We start from the raw sequence: 22389 nt of genomic DNA, 5'->3' as shown, positions 1-22389 counted from the left end.
CTGTCTTCACTGGAGACAGAACTTTTTCCTCTATCACAAGTCTTCAGCAAAGACTTTTTTTTTTAAATACCACGCCTTGGGGATTTTTGTTTGGCTGAGTCTTAGCAGTGATGTTCCACTGTTGTCAAATTTTCATCCTGTTTGTGAGGCTGGTGGGCTTTTCTGCTGACCCTCCTGCATTTGGAGCATGTCCTCCCCACCTCCCTTAAGCTGGTGGAGGTTTGGGGTGAAATAAAGATAGAGAGATGAAACCAAACAAAATTCCAAGCAAGCCTGTGTTCTTCCCCAACCCTGCCCTGCCCAGCTCCTTCCCTATGTTGGTCTCTCAATGGATCTTAGGTGAGAAATCTCTCAGGGTCTACTCCTAATTTCTAAAGGACAAGAATGTTTAAAACAACTAACTGTTTGCTGTGACATTCTCTCATAACCAAGAGTGTAGCAGTAATGGTAGTAACTGTTTAGGATGTGGGAATGTGTCATTATGTGCTATTTCCTGGTGGTGAATCACCTTCCCCTGAGCCCCCTTGGTGATCACTCTTGCAAGTGAGTGAGTGAGAGGAGGTGTTCTTACAAGAAAAGAATGGACACTTTCTTTGCCTCTCCTTCACTTTTAATGGGCCTGGGCTACATCCAGTCTCCTCTCACTTTTGTTCACTTACTGAGGATGCTGGATTCCTCCCCCTCTCAGACTAGAACTAAAGAAGATTCCCTGGTTATTTGTTCTTCCCTAAGTTGTTTAGAAAGAAGAAGAAAATGATTACACTAATGTTTTTGATCAAAAGGGGAAAGGAAGAAAAGGCTGTTATGATAGAAGAGATTAAAATCTGAAACTGCAGGGTGAAGCAGTAGCCTCTCTGGGTCGTTGTGAGAACCGTGGTATGATTGGACCCGGTTACTCTCTGTGACTTGCTACTTAGGAGTGATGCTCCTCACACAGTTCAAGCAACATTTTCTCATCTCTTCCCTTCACCTTCTGTAAACTAACAGGGCACTTCCTTATGATAGTTTGAGTAAGCAGAGTAATACTGCGTCCTGCTCTGTTGGTGTAAGCATTTTATAATGACACTGGTTCGTAGAGGGTGTGTGTGTAAAGGAACTGTCCTTATCCTTTAGTCAATCCAGAGACAAAAGGGATAGCAGGGTGGTGACATTTGTGATCAAAGATGCATCTTCAAAGTGAAGTTTATGTTATATTTATTATAAGTTACAATTTTATAGTAAATTGTATGTAAATTATATATAAATTATATACATTTGTGGTATATAAATTATAGCTCGATAAAACAGTAGAAATAAAAAGTTTAACTGACTTCTGAAGTATTGATTTTGTTTTTTAGTTTATGAAATGTAGATAATCTAGGGAGAAAATATAGAGAAATAAAAAGATAAATAAGTATTTCATAATTCTTGTCACCTTGGCTTAATTACTGTTAACATGTTAGTGTTTATTTTTCTAGTTTTATATACTAAATACATACATATGTGCCTATATATAAAAAATTAATTTTCAAAATGATAAAATAGCCCTATCTCTAACACTAAAAGTAATGTACTATCTAGAAAATTGAAAGATGGAAAACTTTTTTTCCTTACAGTGCCCTTGCCTTCTTCCCTCTGCCACTGCCTCCCCCCACAAGATTATTATAGATGACTTTTTGGTCTGTTTCCAGTCTTCTGTGGATTAAAGCTATTTCTTGTTGTTGATAATCACTCAAGGAACTCCCTGCTGAACATGTGTGTTTATTTATATAGCTGCATTTAGTTTAAAAATAAGTTCATATTTATTCTAAGATGATTTCTCCTAAACAGTTTAGATCAGTGCTTTACTCTTACACAGTCTTAAACGTAAACTTAAAGTCACTGCCTGACAATACATTTCTACCTTTAAGCTTGTTAATAGTGCGTAAATACTCTCCATATTCATGTAGTAGTTACTTCTTCCCTCCGTATACTTTCCTGGGACAGTGTAGCCTTTGGATTGTAAAATACTGCAGAACAGGCTGGTTTAAGTAACTTCATAAAACTGTGCGGCTGGAAGCACTTTAGTTGTTTTTCTCCTTGGCCTAAAGGTGGGGACTGATCGCCACTATACAACATGGTTACTTAATCTCAATACATTTTCATTGATAGTTGCTCCATAAGTGACAGTGTGTTTGTTATTATTCTTATCATTTTAACTTACCTGAATATAACGAAAATGGGAATTAGGGAAAAGAAGCAGTATATGACTTAGGAAAAGTCTGATAACTATTTGTGAAACTAATGTAGTATTTTAAACTTCTTTAATAGATTCTGTGTATTTCTATTGATACTTGATTCAAATCTTCCTTCAGTTGCTTAATTGAAGTAGTTGAGTCTCAGTATTTGTTTACATAATATCTTCAGCATCTGTTGCTCCATTTGTATGGAGGGAAGATAGCCAGCTGCCAGCCCATCTCTAAACTGGACTGTGACCTCATGTCTGTGATCGATGGACACAGCTGTGGGGTTTCCATGTGTGCTTGGCAGTGCCAATGCTGAAAACATCTGGTCTAAGAATGTAATTCTCTTCTCCTGCAACTATATGAAAATTATTTGGTGCATAATGGAATAATCCCAAGTATCCTTATGCAGTATAGAAGTCACAGGTGACTCAAGAGGAGCCCAGGATGGCATTCTCTGTAGACTTGAAGATATCAGTGAATTTAGAGTATCATTGTCTTATTGAGTGTGTATCTATAAACATCTCGTCCAGTGCCACTGGATCCATGCCATTTTTCTTCATTCTAGATTTAAGAAATGGCTATTTAGTATAATAGGTAGCAAAAAACAGCAATGAAGGTTTTGGCCAAACACAGTGAATATAGTTTGATTCACGTCTCACAAGGATTGCATTGAGATGCATTTCTTCGCAACTCCTGTACATCTTTAATGAAGATATTGAGGCACGATTACGTAGTACTGCTGTGGGGTTTTTCCTTTATATAGATAGTAAATGTGTGCATATTAAATTACTTGTATTTATCATATATTATACATTTATACATACTATATATAGTTTATATACAAAATTAATATGTAATTATGTAATGTAACCAGTTAACCTCAATAGCCCTTGCATTGGCACTTGTGGGGAAGTCATTCTCTGGATTGGCACTTGTTTTTATAGTACCTAAAGAGTTCAAAATACCATTTAAAAACCCAAAGCTCTTCAGAATTATATATCTTTAAACTTTTATTTTTTTCCTCCCAAGGAATTAAGGATGTCATTGTCTTCAGTTAAAATTAACCATCTAGGGGATCTGAGCTCTGTATATAGCAAGCCCCAAATTAACCCCTTATTTGCTTTGAACTCTTAAGTCAAGAGACATTTCTTTTTTTCCCTATTGATTTTGAGGTTTCTCTTTTAAAGATTACAAGTCTTAGAGAACATAAAATTTTAAAGTCAGTTTGCCCCCCACAGTGTGTGTGTTTAGTTAAGCAAACAGATCAACCTAACTAATTCTGCAGACAGAGGCTATAGTACTCTTGTGTGTCAGTTTGTAGCTCCAGGCTTAGGTATTCAGTAGAAAGCCTAGCTATTGAATATACATCAGTGTGTAAACATCTTTGCACAGTGAGTGAGCACTTTTGATGAACTCAGATATGAAGTTGCCAATTTATACTAAGCCTGATACGAAGAGGGAGTTTTCTTGGATTTTTTTTTATGGATTTGTTTTGTTTTATTGATAACTTAGTCTGGGCTCAGAGAGTTTAAAAGTAGTTTTGCTGGCCTGTGAGTGGTGTTGCTTCATCCTGCATGCTACATGGATTTCTTTTAAACTGGCTTCCCAGCATTCTTAGTTCTGTAAGATCTGCCCTACCTGCATCAAGGAGATCTTTTCTCCCCCTCCAGGACAGTTAGTTGCCCTTTTCTGACTCTGTCAGTAGCCTTTGGTTTCTGGATCCTGTTTTGCTGTCTCTCTCTTTCCACTGCCTGCACGGTGTCTGTTACAAAGTGGGCCCTCGATGTGCTGATTGGATACATTGGTACCATGGGCATACATAGGGATGTGGTTCTTGCTAAAAGGCTGTCAAGAGGAGTGACTTAGCAACTTCCTAGCTTACATTTTTTGGGTCTTGGTAGATGGTAAAATTTAGCAGTTTATGTTGCTGGGTGGGGGTGAATGAGTTGGTCAGGTTCCAACATGATAACATCCTTCTTTGTTCATAGAGGAGTTTGGGTTGATGAATGTCCTTTTGGGATCTTCACTGGAGAAAGTTATTTGAACATGTAACTGATTTGCATTTTGATCTCTGTAAATCAGAGATCTGTAAATCTCTGTAAATCAGTGTTTCCTTTCAGAGGAGATGCCATTTGAGGTACTTTGTGTGTTCTGATGGTGATGATTTTACTTTTTTTGTGCAGAAATCTACCTCCCCACCCCCCCCACCCCCCAGCTTCAGGGGTAGGCATGGGGTAATTAGTGGTCCTTTTTCTTGCCCTCTGTGAGAGTTCTAGTTTTAAACAGTTGCTCTGAATTAGGAGGCTCCACACAAACACTCACTGTGTGTTTTTGCTTCCATGTCGTTTAGAATACAGGGAGCCAGTGATCCCAAGAAAGGGAGGATTGCCATGTTCTTTAGGGAGTGGCACAGTTTGACCTTTGCCAGACGAAGAGTATCTGTAGTGTCCTCAGGCCTTCCTTTCAGGCCTGTCTTCCAGTGATTCTAGTCTGCAGTTTAATTTTTCCTTATGTATGTGGGTATGTGTATGAAAGGAGGAAAATGGATTAAGGAACATGATCTCAAATTAATGAGCTATTTTTAGACCAGAATGACTTACTGCAGTTTTGTGAGATTCATGTAGTAGACTGCTCTAAAGTTCTACATAAATAAGAAAAAATTTGCCAATCACTCACCTTTCTGGTATATAAAAAAAGAAATCTGTACCTTTCCTTTGCTTTAAGTAATTGCTGTATAGTAGGCTTGCTGCTGGTTCGGGTGGTGGGGGGACTATATGAGGTAAAAGAAACAAGGTTAAGATAGAATATGAACTTATGTCTTCAAAATTTGTGGAAACTTTATTTTGGTTGGCCTGTTTAAATTGGATTACTTTAATACTATATTATGGCCTTCCACTGTAAAAGATTTATTTTATGAAAAACACTTCTTATTCCTATATGCAATAAAATTTACATTTTAAATAATCTATATACCTTTTAAGATCACATTTAAAGAAAGATTTTTTGATAAAATGCAAGTAATACTCAATATCAGCAGTAATATGTATTGTGTTCAGAACATGTCTCAGAATGAAAAAACATGAAGTTGAGGCAGAATGAAATACCCATGGTAGTTGTAACATTCCTCAAGGCTTGGGAGTATATTGATTAATACCAATCTCAGAACAAGTCACCTTATTTCTAGTTAAATCGTATATTGAAGATAATTGGTCTTCTGTTCCCTTCAGTCTTTGGAATCTGGATTTTGGTATCTTTTAATGTTTTTCCAAGAGGAGCACCTGTGGTTTATCACTGTGTCCTTCTGTGAACAGAGGTAACTGCATGTAGAGTTAGTGATACCTGTTGCTAATCATTCTTAGTACTAGGCCTAACGTAACTCTAACAGTCAGAAAGAAAATAGGTTACAGTGTGTTTCCTGTTTTGCTTGCTGGCCCTTGGGTTAGTTGTTGTGTGGCATCCTTGCCTAGGCCTTCTTAGTCCACCACAGCAGTGAGTCAGTAAGCCTGGCGGAGTGCCTGCTGTTGATTATCTGTTCACCTACCTACTGCCAGAGGCAAGCGATGCCACAGATTTATGTGGTTTGAGTTCAGCTGGGCTTCCTCTTTTACAGGCTTTGTGTGAGTACTTACTGTGTACTAGCCACCATGAGGGTCTTTTTTCATTCACCCTCCTGGCTTGTGACTCACTGGCTGGGAATGGATTAGGGTTTCTCATCGGATGTGTAGGGATGCTGAGACTCAAGAATTTACTCTCTCACTCTCTCTCTCTCTCTTTTTTTTTTTTTTTAAGGATTTTATTTATTTATTTGTCAGAGAGAAAGCGAGCAAGAGTGAGCACAGGCAGACAGAGTGGAAGGCAGAGTCAGAGGGAGAAGCAGGCTCCCTGCGGAGCAAGGGGCCCGATGTGGGACTCGATCCCAGGACGCTGGGATCATGACCTGAGCCGAAGGCAGCTGCTTAACCAACTGAGCCACCCAGGCGTCCCGCTCTCTCTCTTTTTTTTAAAGATCACATATCTTACCACATACTCAGGGTTATAGGCACTGTCAGGGTATAGAGAACAAGATAGAGTCCTTGTCTTTGGAGCTTATGTTTTCATAGAGAAGATAGATTTTAAACTAATCATTGTGGGGCAGTGAGTGCTATGAAAAGCAATAATCTGTCTCCAGAGCATGTGATTTTTATGTAATTGAATGTTTTCATTGCCCTTCTGGATGCTTCTGGAGCTTGAGACTTAAAGTTGGCATGGGGCAGAGCTACAGTGAGACTTGTAGAGAGGAGAGGCTTTCTCCAGCTGGGAGGCGTGGGGACACATTTTGATGAATTTCTGTGACTATTATGAAGTACACTGGTGTTTAGTTCAGAATAAAATTTCCCTTTTGGGTTTTATGAAGTGATGTGGGGTCAATTTGCATATCAAGTCCAGTGCAGATGGTGGCCCTAGAATCAGATCCTCTACTGGCTGGTCAAGTATAGTCATTTTTCTATTGGGATTTCGAAGCTTCTGATTTCATATTCTCATGTTCTCTTTTCAAATGATTAGGTATGTTTCTAAGAAGTAGAGAAAGGTGGGAGAGAGACACATTTTGAATGATTTTCCTAGTTGGAATTGGAAAATAAGGAGGTAAATTTTAATTATTAAAGTTATGATTTCCAATGTCATTCTGTAGCTTTCCTTTGCACCACAGTAGTGGAGAAATGATCACACAGATTTAAGTTTTGAGAAGTGTTGGAGTGGTCTCCACATTTGTGCTAAGTTCCATCTTCCCCAGAATGTGAGTGGATGCAGTGTGTTATTGCCAAATGAATGATCTTAACTTGAATTCTGTCACATAAAAGCTCTTAAATGGGGGGATGTCTGTCAACAGTTAGAATAAGTTGATTCTGTTTTCTGTTTTGCCTGGAGATATTTGAAACTTAATCATTGTCTTCTTGAATCACTTCTATGGTAAGCATCTTTGAATACTCAGAGCTAAGGGAATAGTTCTACGAAGATCTTCCAGAGACTTCTCCAAGCATGTGAAATGTGTTTCAGCAGTCATTCAGTTATATTTGAATGTAAATTGCCATTTCAGAACAAATGGGGGAATCCCTTTCCAGATATGCAAATTATGCACAATGAAGAGAATTATTTGAAAATAACAAAATGGCAGTATACACCTTTAAACTGAAGCTTCTTTCCTTCTTGTGGTAATTGACACAGTTGGTCTCTAGAGCTTACTAGTGCTCTCTGTGCACCAGTAGCTCTCTCTCCTCTCTGGTCTTTTTCCTGCCAACTCTAGCTGCCTAGTTTCCCAGCCTCTCAACTCAGAATTGCCTGGGCTCCTATTGGGTTTCCTCCCTCTGTAAGAGTCCCTGAAATCCCTCTTAAGGCAGTAAACTGGAGCAATTATAAAGCTTCTCTGATGTTTCCCATCTCTCAGGGGTCAACTGTCCTCCAATCCCTGACGTCCAGTGTCTTAAAACTTTTTCATATGTTTTATTTATTGTAGTTGTCTAGTGGGAAAGTAAATCTAGTCCTTGATAATGAATCTTGGCCAGGAGCAGAAGTGCCCATTATTCCTTTTATTTTATTTTATTTTTACTTTTTCAAGATTTTATTTATGAGAGAGAAAGGGAAAGAGAGCATGAGAGGGGGGAGGGTCAGAAGGAGAATCAGGCTCCGCACTTGCTCCCTGATACGGGACTCGATCCTCAAACTCTAGTATCATGACTGGAGCTGAAGGCAGTTGCTTAACCAACTGAGCCACCCAGGCACCCCCATCATTCCTTTTAACTGAAGACATTTTTCAGAGCCCAGCCTTTATCTGATTTACCACGTCAGATATGAAGCAGGAGCCTTTGTGCTTGTGCACACAGACGGATCCAGTAGGAAATGCCCAAAGAGGTACTACTTAGCATACCCATACCTTCCTCAGAGCTGTGCCCCTTGTTGCCATTCATTACTTGGGCCTGATTTTTAGGGTATTAAGGAAGACTATATTCAGTGAGCACGGTATTCTTTTCTGGCTTGAACTGTGGGAAGCTTCATGAAGTTTGCCACTGACTTAGGAAAGAGTATGAATGGACTGAGGCAAGATTCTCTTCAACTGATCCTCTGGCAGGTCAGAAAGGCGAAGATAGCATGACGGTTACTTCTGGACTCCATTTAGCTTCTTCTTTGCTCTAGGGAACACGTAAGCTTGGAAGTTTTTGATCTCAAGAAGTTACAGGTCTGGATTGGTATCATCGTCGAAAATGGTAAGAAATGACTGTGAAGGCCCGAGTTCTATGCTGCAGCTGACCGAGTAGAAGGCAAATAAATCAGCAGTGTTCTGGTACTTTTCAGGCTCCTGACAGTTTTTCCTCATAACTGACAACAGGTGGAAAGGAGACTGGCAGTGACTCTAGAACAGCATGGATGGGGTCAGGATCCTATTCCAGTGAGACAGAGGGAGCCAGACGATGTGAATTGCCAGAAACAAACTCATTTTGAATTCCTATGGCGCTGTCTCCTCTAACCTAAACTCTTTTCTTAACTTTTCTTTTTCTAATTAGGAAAATAGTACCTGTCAGTTATAGAAAAATAAGTTAGGGGCACCTGGGTGTCTCAGTCGTTAAGTGTCTACCTTCAGCTTAGGTCATGATCCCAGAGTCCTGGGGTCAAGCCCCACATCGGGCTCCCTGCTTAGCGGGAAGCCTACTTCTCCCTCTACCACTCCCTCTGCTTGTGTTCTCTCTCTCACTATCTCTCTCTGTCAAATAAATAAAAATCTTCAAAAAATAAATCAAAGAAGAAAATATCTATAATCCAGAGATAATCTTTGATAACATTTCTTTTTTCTTTGTGTCTGCTCCTTAAAATATGAATGTAAATATCTAAATGTACTTAATTGTGTTGTAAATGGCAAAATGTTGATGTCAATGATATATTTGTCTTCTGAGCATTTGGGATTACTGATCTTTTTTGGTCTCATAATAAAATTGCAAGTTTAATTATATAGAGAAAGAAGAAGTCTTTCCTTCTGTCCTTCTAGGTTCTTGACCAATGCCCCTGTAACAAAAGATAGATTAACAAGAGAAAAACAGAAGTGTATTGGTATGTATCACATATATATTAGTGGGAGCTGTTGCAGGAAAAGGAAAGACTCAGAGAAATGGCAAAACCCAAATGCCTTCATACTAGGTTGAATAGAGAGGCAGTAGTGGAAAAGTAACTAAAATACATGGGGAAGCTAAAGGAAGATAAGAGATATATTAACAAGGTTTGCTTGTATCAGAATTCTCTTGGTTTCAAATCTCCGTCTCTGGTGATGAGAATTTTTTTTTTTTCAGTTGGTGTAGGAAGGACTTCTTTCACATGGGAGTTTTCTCTCTTGCTTTCAGGAAGAAAAGGGAAGGTTAGCATGTCATCCTTAAACCTGCTCTTTCTCAAGTGCCCTTAGTTCAGAATAACCCTTATGCCAAACCAGCATATTTTAGGGTGACATATTCTGGTTTCCTTCCATTATAGTCAGGTGTTTGGGCGGGGGATTTTAGTTTGGCCCCACTGAGCCTTATCTGGCAGACCGGCTTTCCATTTCAGTCGAAGTCTAGGATTCAGGTCCTGCTTTAGGTTGCTATATTTTAGGGTCCTCAAGAGCAGGTACTCTTGGTGTGTGTGTGTGTGTGTGTGTAGCTACTTCCCTCATGGAGGGAGAAAATGGATGGATTCTGAAATTAAGTACTGACATGAACTGTTTCAAGTTAACATTACCGAAGGCATTTGTACCCATGGTGTTATGTCTCATAGATTGGAGCTTGATGCCGATTGTTAGGGCTTCCTGGTTTTGATGATCGCAAACTTCGGAAAATTGTATTAGTTTCATTTAGATCCTAGAGGAATAGTGATCTGTCTTATTTGACTTTCTTGTTTGAGTAAGAACATCATGTTTATTTGCCATGTTGAGCTTTTAGGTAGGGGGCTATCGCAGAGAGATATTTTGGCCTCCTTGTGGTTCTTGGTGTCAGTCATGGAAGCATCAGTCTCCCAAGACTTCATGAGTGAGTGATGGGGAAGAAAATGGAGTGAAGTGTATTCACCATCCTGCATCATCTCATCACAGCCTCAAGTTGTCCCCCATCACTCACCTACCATGTCCATCCAGGGAAATGGTACTGTTGTATTGTTTCATTCTCTTTTCTTGCCACACACTTTCTAGGTACCAGTTCAGTGATGGTATCTCACTGAAATACAGCTTGTAATGTAATGTAGCCTGGCAGACTTTGTAGAAGACAGAAGAGCTAGAGGGCTCTCTGGATACTTTGCTGTGTCTAGTAAAAGTTCTTTGTGGTGCCTGTAGACACAAAAGACAGAGCAGGTTAAGGGCCTTGGGGCCATTGCACTGAGACTTTGGAGTCCCAGAAGTCATCCACTGATTAACAGAACTAGTGAGAATGTCTTTTATTCTGAAATGGGTCCAAAACAGTGTGTATGTGTCTTCTTCCCTTCCTTCCTTCCTCTCTTTCTTTCTTTCTAGATTTTGTCAGAGAGAGAGAGAGAGAGAGGGAGGGAGCAGGAGCAGGGGGAGTGGCAGGCAGAGCAGGCAGAGGGAGAAGCAGGTTCCCTGCTGAGCAAGGAGCCTGAAACCTTGACTCCATCCCAGGACCCTGGGATTATGACCTGAAGGGAAGGCAGTTGCTTACCAGAATGTCCCAAAACAGTGTTTCTTCTTGAGTAAGATGTCTCAAGTGTCCATTTTGGTTACATTAATTTTGTAATTTTTCTTTTGGATTTTTATTCTGGGACTGACTGATCTTGGGAGAAGTGGGCTGATTAATTTTAAAGAAAGTGCCATTCCTTTCTTTGACCACCAGAACCAGATCCTGTAACCTTATTTTGTTGCAGAATGTTTGCCTACATTGGTCTCTTCACTTTCGTTTGGTTGAATTGTCAGTGAATTTAAGTTGTATAACTTTTTGTGTGTCTGAGTAAAAATAATAATAATTTTGATTAATTCAGCTGGTGTAGTACTGAATAATACTCTCAGGTGTAATTGGGATTTGCCTGTGAAAGGTAATCTCCTCTCATTTTTCTCCTAGTTCATAGTCACAGAGTGGAGGGTTTGGGAAGAGTTTACTAAAACAAAAAGTAGATTAAACTGATCTTTTAAAATCGGTATTTTCATTCTAAGTGTATATTCATTTTTACATTTTGATGGCGAATCTGACAGATATTTGTATATCTCATTTTATCAGCCCTCTCTCTACTGGCAAAGATAGAATGGATAATGAATCACGTTTTCTTTTTTTGTTCCAACTATGAATGGGTAGATCTAATTCTGTAAAGAATTATGCTGGGGAAAAAAAGATGATTATTCAGAATATTTCCCAATCCCCTGGGTTCCTCCCAATTAACTTTTCTGATGTCTGCCTCTCTCTCCTCATATCATTACTGCCATCAGTGGAAGGAAAGAGAATTTGGGTAACAGTTTAAAAAACATTTTAAGGAGTCAATTTAAAAAATACAGCCATAATATGTACTCCTTTATGCTCAAATGGTAGAGTGGGCAGGGTTTGCCCTATGACTTATATACAAATTCATAGCTGCTTTTGAAAATTACCACTATTCAGATGCTTCTCCCTCCTCCATCCTCTAAGCGGCCAAGGAAGGCAACAGAAAACCCTTCCCTAGTCCTCTTCCAGTCAAAAACAAAGACCTTTTCTATGAGAGTTGGCTCCCCTGGTTGGAGTCCAAAATGCTAATTGGCATCAGCTGCATTAAATCGCTGAGTCGAGCCTAGCAGCTGCCTCATCATTGGAGAAAACCAGGAGGGAGCCTTCCCTTTTGTCACCAAAAGGTTCCCTCTCCTTTCTCTAGTTACCTTTAGTTTAGTTTTGTTTTGTTTTAATCTATATATGATTGTGCCCTTCTAAAGAGGAGAATGAAGGGCAAGGTCATTTGGACTTGGCCTAGAGAAATGGGATATATAAACTTAGGTCATGTCGTTTTGTCCACTTCTTTCATATATGGGATTGTTGTTGTTAAATTTCAGTTCTAGCCTGCCAATTCTGTTTTCTACTGTATTTTCTCAGGCTGAATGGGGTGTATGGTGGTGGTGGGGGTGGGGGGGGTGCATATTTATGTTTGAATAAGACCACCAAACTTGTTTTTAACTAATGACCAAAAGGAAATTGGAATTCAGAGATTGGTTCATTATCACTCCAAAGATAACATGTATCATATACATTAGTCATAATTGGGATTCCAGTTGTAGTTGGCTCAGAGCCAGTGGCAGATTCTGCATCCATTTCTAATGCTTTTCCTCCAAGGCAGGCACTCTTAATTAGAATATGAAAATTAGTGGTGCTGTATATTCTTTATCTTATAAAATGTGTAATAATCATTTTTAAAGCATAGAAGCAAGAGAAGGAATGTTCAAAGTATGTATAAATAGTTCCTAAAACACTAATTCGAGAGGACAGTGTGTTTCTTTTGATATTTTTGGTAGTTCAGTTTCATATGCTTCCAGAATTTGACTACTAAAATCTCAGATGTACTCTGGCAGGTGGTGTTAATCTGATTACTATATTTCCGGATCATACTTGGATGTTTCAGTCGTATTAAGAAAAGAGTTGCCAAACTTGATTGTATTTAAGTTGTTCTTATATAGTATTGTTTCTAATATGTAGCCCAGTTTCAAAAATGTTAAAATGTATGTCTTACAGTTGATGGTGAATCAGAGTTTCATTACATAAAGTACTTTAGTGTCTCTATCTAGTGGCATCTTGGACTTAAGAAAATAGATTGTGCTGTGATAATCTGCCAAAAGTATCTAGCATTGTGCATATTAAGTGTCTTTCACACCAGTGGATAACACTGAATTTAACCCTCTGACAATTTTTAAATGTATGAAATGCTCAAGAATTTCAACTCCGTGGGATCTGAAAATATTAAGTGTCTCTGGAAGCTCTTAATTCTTACAAAGAATGGTGAACAAATCAGATCCTAGAAGACATAGGTTTGTGTTGCTAAAGAAAGAAAATACGAAAACTAAGCAAAATGTGTTGTGATCCTTAGTTATTGCTCAGGAAGCTTCTCATGGGAGAATTGTAGTTAACATTTGTTTTCTGTCAAGAAGTGGAACGTACCGGCAGAGCATAATGGAATTATGACCCTTGGAATAATTTTAGCAATATGAAGAGTGGAGGGAAGTAGTTAGGGATGAATCAGTAAAGCAGAGCCTTGTAACCCACTAAGATGCACATACTTCATGGCATGATTGGCTGCAAATACAAAATTAAAATCAATATTTTTATTTTCCCCCATTTTAGTTCGACATTGTTCTTTTGGCTTGCTTTTCTGTAGTCTTTATATCCCAGATATTTGTACGTTGACTGATTCTGGATAAAAGGAAAAAAAAATCAAACCTTTAGTTCACTTTCTAGTTACCTAGTCGTGATCCAGTGGAAGGAAAGTGAGGTGTTTAATTTTTCAGGGCCCAACATATTTAACTATAGGCCTTATGCCAGGAGTGATATCACATGCCTTTCTACTAGAGCCTGTTTATGGCCATAGTCAGGTGCTAATTTTTGATAGGAATCTGTTGGTCTTCACAAGTCCCGTTAGGGTTGTCCTGGGCTGCTCCCAGATATTGCTGGGAGTGAATGGTTAGTTGTGGTGACTCAGGAGGGAACAGGCTCCACGTGCTGTGTGCCAACAAGTTGTGGTCATTATACACTGTGCCTGATAGGAACGTGTGGGAAGAGCGCAATATAAAGCTTTTGGTGAATTGGGCTTTCTAGTCATGTTTGGGGCGTGCTTCCTTGTGCCTTACATTAAAAAAAAAATGTCACTCTTTTATGATTTAGTATAAAATTCCTTTGAAGAAAGATCCCAAATAGAAGTGTCTTTTCTGTAATATTAGTCAGGCTAAACACTACTTTTGTTTAGAATTGAGATAGTTATCCTAGTTATTCAGTATCTCAGTTTTCATTGCAGCTTTAAACATGGCCATGTTTAAATCAGATTGAAATGATACCCATGTGGTGTCTTTTCATATATACAGAGTTTGAATGATAATTAGTACATACAAACTATTATATAGACTGTATTTGGCTGTGTTACTTTGCTTCATATTTGTAGCCACCATCTGCCGAGGTTACGTGACAACCTATTAATATGCTGTAATATTCTGATACTTATGTCTGAGGACCAAGCTGGAGGTCACCATCTTAAGAATCCCTGTTCTAAGATGATTCCATGTTTTATTACATGTGGTTTCTAAAGTGGTAGTGTACAGCTGAAAGTTCTATTTTAAGAAGACCTTTTCTTTTTTCATTTGGTCTCATCACTAATATCTAATTAATGCTGTTGTAGCTTTTATCTCAGCAGTATTTTCAAACCAAACTTACTTAGGTCTGTGAGTCCTTATGAATGGTTTTTGGAGGTGCCAGCCTGCAAGATTAGCCTGTGTGAGTCCACATCGATGCACTAGCTTTCACATGCATGGCCTTCTCTTTTTCTTTTATACTTCCACGTACAGGACCCTTGACTGCTCAGAAAGCCCAAGTCTTCCTGGAGAAGGAAGCAAGTCAGTTATAAGTAGAATGAGCGTGCCACTGTGGAGAAGTGGGGACATTGTAGGGGACCAGTCATTATTTTCTTTTGAAAAGTTATGTAGTAAAGGGAATTCTGGAGATCTGATTATCACCTTTGTCTTTAAGATTTTTATCTTTCCTCAGATGTGGCTTTTCTAGCCAGAGCTGTTTTCCCTCTTTTCTTCCACCTTCTCTCCTCTTCATGACTTTAACTCTGCTTTCCCCTGGTTCTCATGCTAGCCATAAATCTTACTTATGAACTCTGCAGGTCGTGTGGCAGAGCCCTTGCTGTGTCATGTGTCTGCAACAACCATGCTGTTGCAGGTTCTGCCCTGGGCGTATATGAGAGAGAAAGTCTGAGACTGGCAGCCCTCCCCATTCACAAGGGCAACTTATTTTTATTTTCCAGACTTGTGTCACCATCTGTTCTTTCATCTCCCTCTGATCTTCTCACACAAACTCTGTATTTTTTTCTTCTGCTCATCTTAACTTTAATAAAGCAGGAGGCTGGGGGATGAGCCAAGTCTAAAACAACCTGCTATCACTGAGTGATGTTGTATTACTATGGGTCGCTGGATTCTCCTGAATCTCTTTTTGGGGTAGAGGATCTCATTAAGCATGCCAACTATCATGGGCCTGCGGGGCTGGTCTGTATGCAGTAATCTGACTGTGGCCACACCAGAAGGTAATATTCTTGTGCAAGGTTGTCACAGGTGAACCTTCTGTGCCATAACTGTGCCAGATGATTTTTATTCACAAATATCTTTTAGAAAAGAAACAGCCTTTCCTTTTAATTAGTCAAAATAGTATCAGTCTGTTCTCTTTTTCCTCCCATTTTTCCAGATGAGCAAATTGAAGTTCAGGTATCATAATTTGTGGAAAGCTGCTACATCTGCTTCTTATATATATCTGTAACTTTTGTACTTCCATATTTCTTGCATAACTTCTAAAGGCATTTCAAAGAATGAGTCCTGGGACGTCTGGGTGGCTCAGTTGGTTAAGCAGCTGCCTTTCGCTCAGGTCATGATCCCAGCATCCTGGGATCCAGTCCTACATCGGGCTCCTTGCTCCTCAGGGAGCCTGCTTCTCCCTCTGACTCTGCCTGCCACTCTGTCTGCCTGTGCTCGCTCTCGCTCTCTCTCTCTCTCAGACAAATAAATAAAATCTTTAAAAAAAAAGAATGAGTCCTGTTAAAGTCCCCAGTTCTTGTTATCAGGATAAAGTGAATGTATCTTCCTCCTTTGCTGGAGGGATTGGGAACTTGTATTACTGCCCATGGGTGGGGAAGTTAAAATCATGCTTGACATTCAAAAGCCACACATTTTATTTTTTATTTTTTCTTAAGGATGAAGAGGAAGAAATCAAACTGGAGATAAATATGTTGAAGAAATATTCTCATCATAGAAATATTGCAACCTATTATGGTGCTTTCATTAAAAAGAGCCCTCCAGGACATGATGACCAACTCTGGGTAGGCAAATGTTTCCCAAGCATTTTGAGGAGTTTTCTCTCTGGTGGTACTCAAAAGACATTAAGGACCTTCCAGGGGAGGAGGGGGTTGGAGAGAAGAGCGAAGACAAAGGGCATAGTGCCTGTTATCTTCCTTAGTCTTCTTGGTTAAAGGTATACTGTATGATACTGTATGTTTATTTTTATGTTGATTTCACATTGCATGGATAAGAGTTAACTTTGTTTCAGTAATAAAATGGCATGTTTTAAAAGGAATATAACCAAATAGCAAGGAAATTAGGAGCTTGAAAAATCAATACTTTATTTATGGAAATTAATATGGAAGCACAAATAAATGCATCTTCTTTACTACCTGGAAGTAAGGGACAAACATATCAGTATTAATAATATTAATGATAACAGTTAATTGAAAACAGTAAATTCCAGGGAAATTTCTAGAATTAATATACATTCAATCTTATCTCTTACTCAGCCACATCTATACTGAAGATGATGACACTGAGATGCTGTTAGAGCTATGGTTATCACATTAGTTATACCAAGGGTACTGGACTTATAAAGCAGGAAGATAAATATTTTTTCTAATTTTTAAAAACCATTATAGGAAATTTGCAATATTTTGCCTTAATTTTAACCTTTGTCTTTTGCCCAAATCCAATCAAAGTTAAAATTTTAGAATAGCTCAATTTAGTTCATTTTCTGATATTTAAAAAACCCACTTGTGTTGATTTTATATAAACATTTAGGTATTGTAAATAAAGTATTTTTAAAATTATGCACTGCTTAAAATCGCATTTCTCTTAATATAAAATAGTTTGAGAATCGTGTATGAAAGAGGATATCTGGATGCTAGCAAATGAGAAAAGATGTTAGAGTATCTCTATCAGATTTCTCATAATTGGGTACTAATTAAAGACAAAATGGTCCTCCCATGCCCGTGTCCTTGGGAGTGAGGAGGAATATTTCACAATCTCTGCACTGGGAGATGTGCTGTAAAATGTCAAAAACCCTTAATCTCCTGGACCAAACATAAACAGTGCATAAATTGGAGGGTGAAATGGGCTTTCAGTAATTTGGATGCTTCCAAATTTGATCATGTACCCAGATCTTTAGGAAAGACACAAAGAGTTAGACTTTGTGTTTCTGATGAATGTTCAGTGTGTACAGATTGTGGTGATGTTCTCACTGGTTGCTGAGGCATGCTAGTCACCATGTGTCTTTTCTGCCCTGTAGCTTGTTATGGAGTTCTGTGGGGCTGGGTCCATTACAGACCTTGTGAAGAACACCAAAGGGAACACACTCAAGGAAGACTGGATAGCTTACATCTCCAGAGAAATCCTAAGGGTAAGAAGAAGGGTGTGTCTGTGGTGTCCCGTGCATGGTGTTGTGTTTCCATTTTCATTTTCCTAGCCCGAAATATTTCTTTGCATTAGTTATAACTGTATAGATTGTTCTTTTCATGACAGTCAAGGGCTCTGTATAATTTGCTGGCTTTGATTATTGAAGCTGCATCATGGTTTTGATTGTGACAAGTATCTAAAGAAAGTAACTTAAACAAAAATAGTTTTTCTGCATTTCCCTATTTACCCTCCAGGTGTTAAAAAGAAAATCAAGTGAAGAGAAATAGTCTCTAACTATTGTTTTTATAGGAATCCTTTGTCTAAGCTAATGAATCAATATTGATTATCAAATGCTGGCTTTCAAAATCATCTTGTGGACTTTGGCATTAACTGCTAGATTCTGTTGCAGTATTTACAAGGAAAAGTTCTACTGTTTAATGTTGTTTACAGCCAATTGGAAAGCTGGTTTATGATGTTAAAGTTTCTGAACTACTGTTTTAGCAGATTCTAAATGATTGCTTTCAGTAATAGAGATAACGCAGACATTATAGGCAAAGGGTCTCTATATTTTGCATTTGAAAAGTGCATGTGAGTTACCAGTGGGCCTCTTTTCCTTTGGCCAGCTGTCCCAGTTTTTCTGTCTACTTTACCCCTTAATTACACATTCAAATTACTTGGTTGGATTTCATTTACCCACCACATTTAAAAAAGAAATATTGTGGAATTAAACTGGAATCTAATTCTTAGGCTTCTCTCACTAATAAAAAAAAACTGGTTATCTTTTTTTACTTAGAGGCAAATTTACCCTACTTTTATATTTAAATTTCATAGAGGACTGCCAGTTTAAAAAAAAAAAAGAATTCAGAGAGTTGTGTTTTAATTCTTTTTACTTAGATATTTTATGAAGCCCTTGAAAAACCAGTCAATTCCCTTAAGAAAGTAAGTTGTAGGGGATGCGGTGGGAGAACCCTCTTTTTGTAATCACTCTCTGATTTCATTATTAAAACATGTGGGACCTATCTTTTATGGTTATTATTAGCAGGCAGAGTCTAAAAGTGGAAAACTAAGTATCCTGCCCTGCAGTACTGTGAAGGAGTTCAGCAAGTGGGCAGATGTATTTATTATGTTAACAACTAAAACTCTTGGCATGGTCGGCAGGAGAGAACAGTGGTTAGAGTGAGTCAGATGTGGGTTTGAGTCCTGCCTTTGCTACTTACCTATTGCATACCCCTGGCAAAGGTATTCCCCTTTCGAGATTTACTTCCTTCTGTAAAATTTAGATACCGGTCCTGTGAAGGAAATAACATTGTCAGTGAGTTGGTGTATATGAATCATTTTTTTTTTTTATAAAGATTTTATTTATTTGACAGAGAGAGAGAAATCACAAGTAGGCAGAGAGGCAGGCAGAGAGAGGGGAGAAAGCAGGTTCCCTGCGGAGCAGAGAGCCCGACGTGGGGCTCGATCCCAGGACCCTGGGATCATGACCTGAACTGAAGGCAGAGGCTTTAACCCACTGAGCCACCCAGGTGCCCCTGGTGTATATGAATCATTTAATGTAACATGTGGGTATATAACTGATTGTTAGTAAATATTAGTTGTTGTCATTATTTTCCGTTATAAACATATACTTACACATACCTTTTCTATATATAATTCCAGCGTGGGATTTCTTTTTCTTTCTTTTTCTTTTTATGAAGATTTTATTTATCTGACAGAGAGAGACAGTGGGAGAGAGAGAAGCAGGCTTCCACTGAGCAGAGAACCTGATGCAGGGCTCAATCCCAGGACTCTGGGATCATGACCTGAGCCAAAGGCAGACACTTAACTGACTGAGCCACCCAGGTGCCCTTAATGTGGGATTTCTTAAGCAAAGAACTAGATTTTAGTATAAATGTCCTAGGCATCAAATGTATTTCAGCCATCAAAGATAATTTACATGTTTTTATATATACAGGCAAGCATTGTTTACCTGTCTTGAAATAAACATATTTAGTTATTTTACTTTCATTGATCTCAGGCATCATTTCAAAAGATGCCCAGGTTGTTTGAAGCCCCTGACTGGCCTGAATATAAGAGCTTAATGGACATCATTTTGAGATATAGCAAATGTTTTTCACCTTGGGGGCACCCGAAACAAGTGTTTCCTTCATTTACTTTTCATCTGGAGTGGGATTTTTTCCAACAAAAGTCTAAGTGAACTAAAACCAAACAAGGCTCTGGAAGAGTCAGTGTGTCACATGCTAGTGTGTGTTTTTCACCGGAATTGCTGATAATCTACTTTGATAAAGAGAAAGCAGTATGGTAAGAAGGAGGGAGCTGTTGTGGGAACAGACAGAGCCAGACCAAGTGAATAATCTGGGTTCTCAAAGAGATTGGTGGTTAGCTCTTTTCTGCAGTGGCAAAACTTGTCCTCATTCTTTAGTAGGTGTTAGATTCACATGCTATAATAATAGTTAAGATCCTCAGAAGGTTGAGAGTCATGAGCTTGTAGGCCTCAGGCATAAGTAGGAAAGCTCTCCTGGGCTCGTCCCCGAAACCCTTGAGACCAAAGGTTTACCAACAAGCCAGAGTGTCCATCCCACCCTGCTTCCATGTTTATAGTCTACACAGCCACTGATGTGTGTTAGTGGAAACCGAAATTCCTAGTGGATATGGGTACTTACAGTGTTTCGTAACCAATACTGAAGGACAGCCTTTAACTTTTCCTTTACCCCATGTCCTTGAATGAGAGTTACAGAAAAAATGTTTTCTAGCTTTGAAACGTTGATGCATTCACTCTAGAATGGTATTTAGTGTGTATTTCTATCTGGACTATCTCTGCTAAGGAGGCATAATTGTGGTTTAATTTTGGCACAGAAAGAGTTGTATATACAAGAGTAGTTGAACATACATTTTCTTTGCATACAGGGAAAGATGTACTCATTTAGAATAATCATAACTCAAATTTACAGTGCCTACAGGGTATTAGACATACCTTGAGTGATTTTTCACCTTGAGACACCGCACTCCTTCAGCAGTAGCACCAGGTAGTAAATGTTTCTTAACATTTATCACTTACAAGAAACAAGAGTCTGTGCAGGCCACATTGTTTGAGAAGATGTGGATACTTAAGTTTGTTGCTAAGATAATCCTTGAAAATATAAAAAGGGAGTTTGGGAAAGTTAGAGAATATAAAGTGAACTGAAGTAGCAGAAGTAGGAATTATGAAAGAATCAGGGAAGCTACATTTTTTGTTTGTTTGTTTTTTCTTTGCTGTTCAGAGTTATGCTGTGCTGAAAGAAGAGACTTTCTTCCTAACTATAGCACTAACATACCAAATATTTTTAGTGCTTTTTCCCCTAGTCAGTGCTTTGTGGTATAACACTGCACATCCTGTGTGGTGGAAAAATAAACAGAGCCATCAAGTACACTATTCTGCTTTATAAGCAGACTAGTAAATTATTGTTTAGAAACCCCTGTGTTAGAAAAATTAGTGTTCTAGAGCAGCTGTTATATTTAATGCGTATCCTACACAGTAATGGTAACAATAAAACCTCACACAAAAAATCAAACAGGAAAATTAAATAAACCCTTGCTTCTCTGATCTAGCCTTTTTCAATTGAGACATTTCAGAATAAATAGCTTGTTTGTATCTTAAGGAGGCAAGCTGTAGATTTGGCTTGTCTAGCTAAAGACAGAACAAGAACAGGAGTTGTGAGAATGACCCATTTTTGTCTCAATTCGTAGTTGGATGCAAAATGTGTTTTTGTTCTTCTTCCACCTCTCATAAGAGACATGGCTCTTGGGCTTCATTCCTGATACAAGGTCATCAGAAAGTGCTCTGTGCCCAGTAGGGTTTATTTCCTTGGGAAAGAAAGATATTTTGTGTGAACATAAAGCTTTTGATGGCAGAATTGTTTTACACTTGGGGTGGAGGTGGGCTTGATCAGTAGTTAGTAATTTGTCACTATGCAGTGGGAAAACTAGGCAGTGTTCAAGAGCCAGACTTGAAACCGCACTCTGGCTCTTTGTGTTTTCCCCTGGGATGGGTCTAGTTCAAATATACCCATGGGGTCACCCACTGAAAGATGGACATGTAGCGTGGGAAAGGAACCACCCTGTACACAAATAGCACAAATTACAACAGAGAAACTGCAGATGGTAATCTAGAATGTGTCTTCAAGGAGCAGCTAGAAACTGGTCATGTTGCTCACACAGGGGACCTACCCCATTGGAACTGGGGGGTGGGTACTTCTTTCTGTTTGTGTGGTGCTATTGGTAATGTGTTCCTGGAAATGCACAACAATTGAGTTGTAGTATGTTCTAAATGTGATTCATAAAACTTGTGGCCTGTACATGTGCTTTGTTATAAAAAGTGTGTTCTGGGCTCTTTATTTGCAGCAACAAAGAACTAAAATTCAGATCTCTCTCCTCTTCAGGGCCTGGCACATCTTCACATCCATCATGTGATTCACCGGGACATCAAGGGCCAGAATGTATTGCTGACTGAGAATGCAGAGGTGAAACTTGGTATGTGACACATGTGCCACATGATGTAATACTTGGCCCTGGTGCAAACCAGCAGCAACTCCCTATCTCGTTGGCATTTAGCTAAAAGCTCTGTTACTTAGATTTTCTCTTTCTGTTCTATTTAAGAAATGGGAACTGGGTTTACTGCTTTTTCTGTCTCCAGCCTCCCTCCCTGCCATGCTTCTCCCCTGCTCTGCTCTCCATATAGCAGACAGACTAATATTTAAGTCAGATCATGGCACTTTCTTCCTTAAATACCTTTAGTGGAATATTTCACTTGGAATAAAATCTGAATTTCTTACCATGGCC

General features: G+C 38.8%; 1 protein-coding gene across 50 annotated transcripts in view; it reads left to right on the top strand.

Annotated features, from left to right (window-relative positions):
• MAP4K4 (mitogen-activated protein kinase kinase kinase kinase 4) overlaps positions 1–22389 on the top strand; it is a 191749-nt gene that overhangs the window by 98851 nt on the left and 70509 nt on the right. For all 50 annotated transcript variants that reach the window (XM_059134423.1, XM_059134464.1, XM_059134454.1 and 47 more), the window contains exons 4-6: positions 16107–16232; positions 17465–17575; positions 21990–22080. In XM_059134423.1, coding sequence (XP_058990406.1) covers positions 16107–16232; positions 17465–17575; positions 21990–22080 — 328 coding nt within the window. The remainder of the gene's footprint in view (positions 1–16106; positions 16233–17464; positions 17576–21989; positions 22081–22389) is intronic.

Source organism: Mustela lutreola, chromosome 9, assembly GCF_030435805.1.
Source record: "Mustela lutreola isolate mMusLut2 chromosome 9, mMusLut2.pri, whole genome shotgun sequence".
Taxonomy (NCBI): domain Eukaryota; kingdom Metazoa; phylum Chordata; class Mammalia; order Carnivora; family Mustelidae; genus Mustela; species Mustela lutreola.
This window is presented reverse-complemented; position numbering and strand designations above follow the sequence as displayed.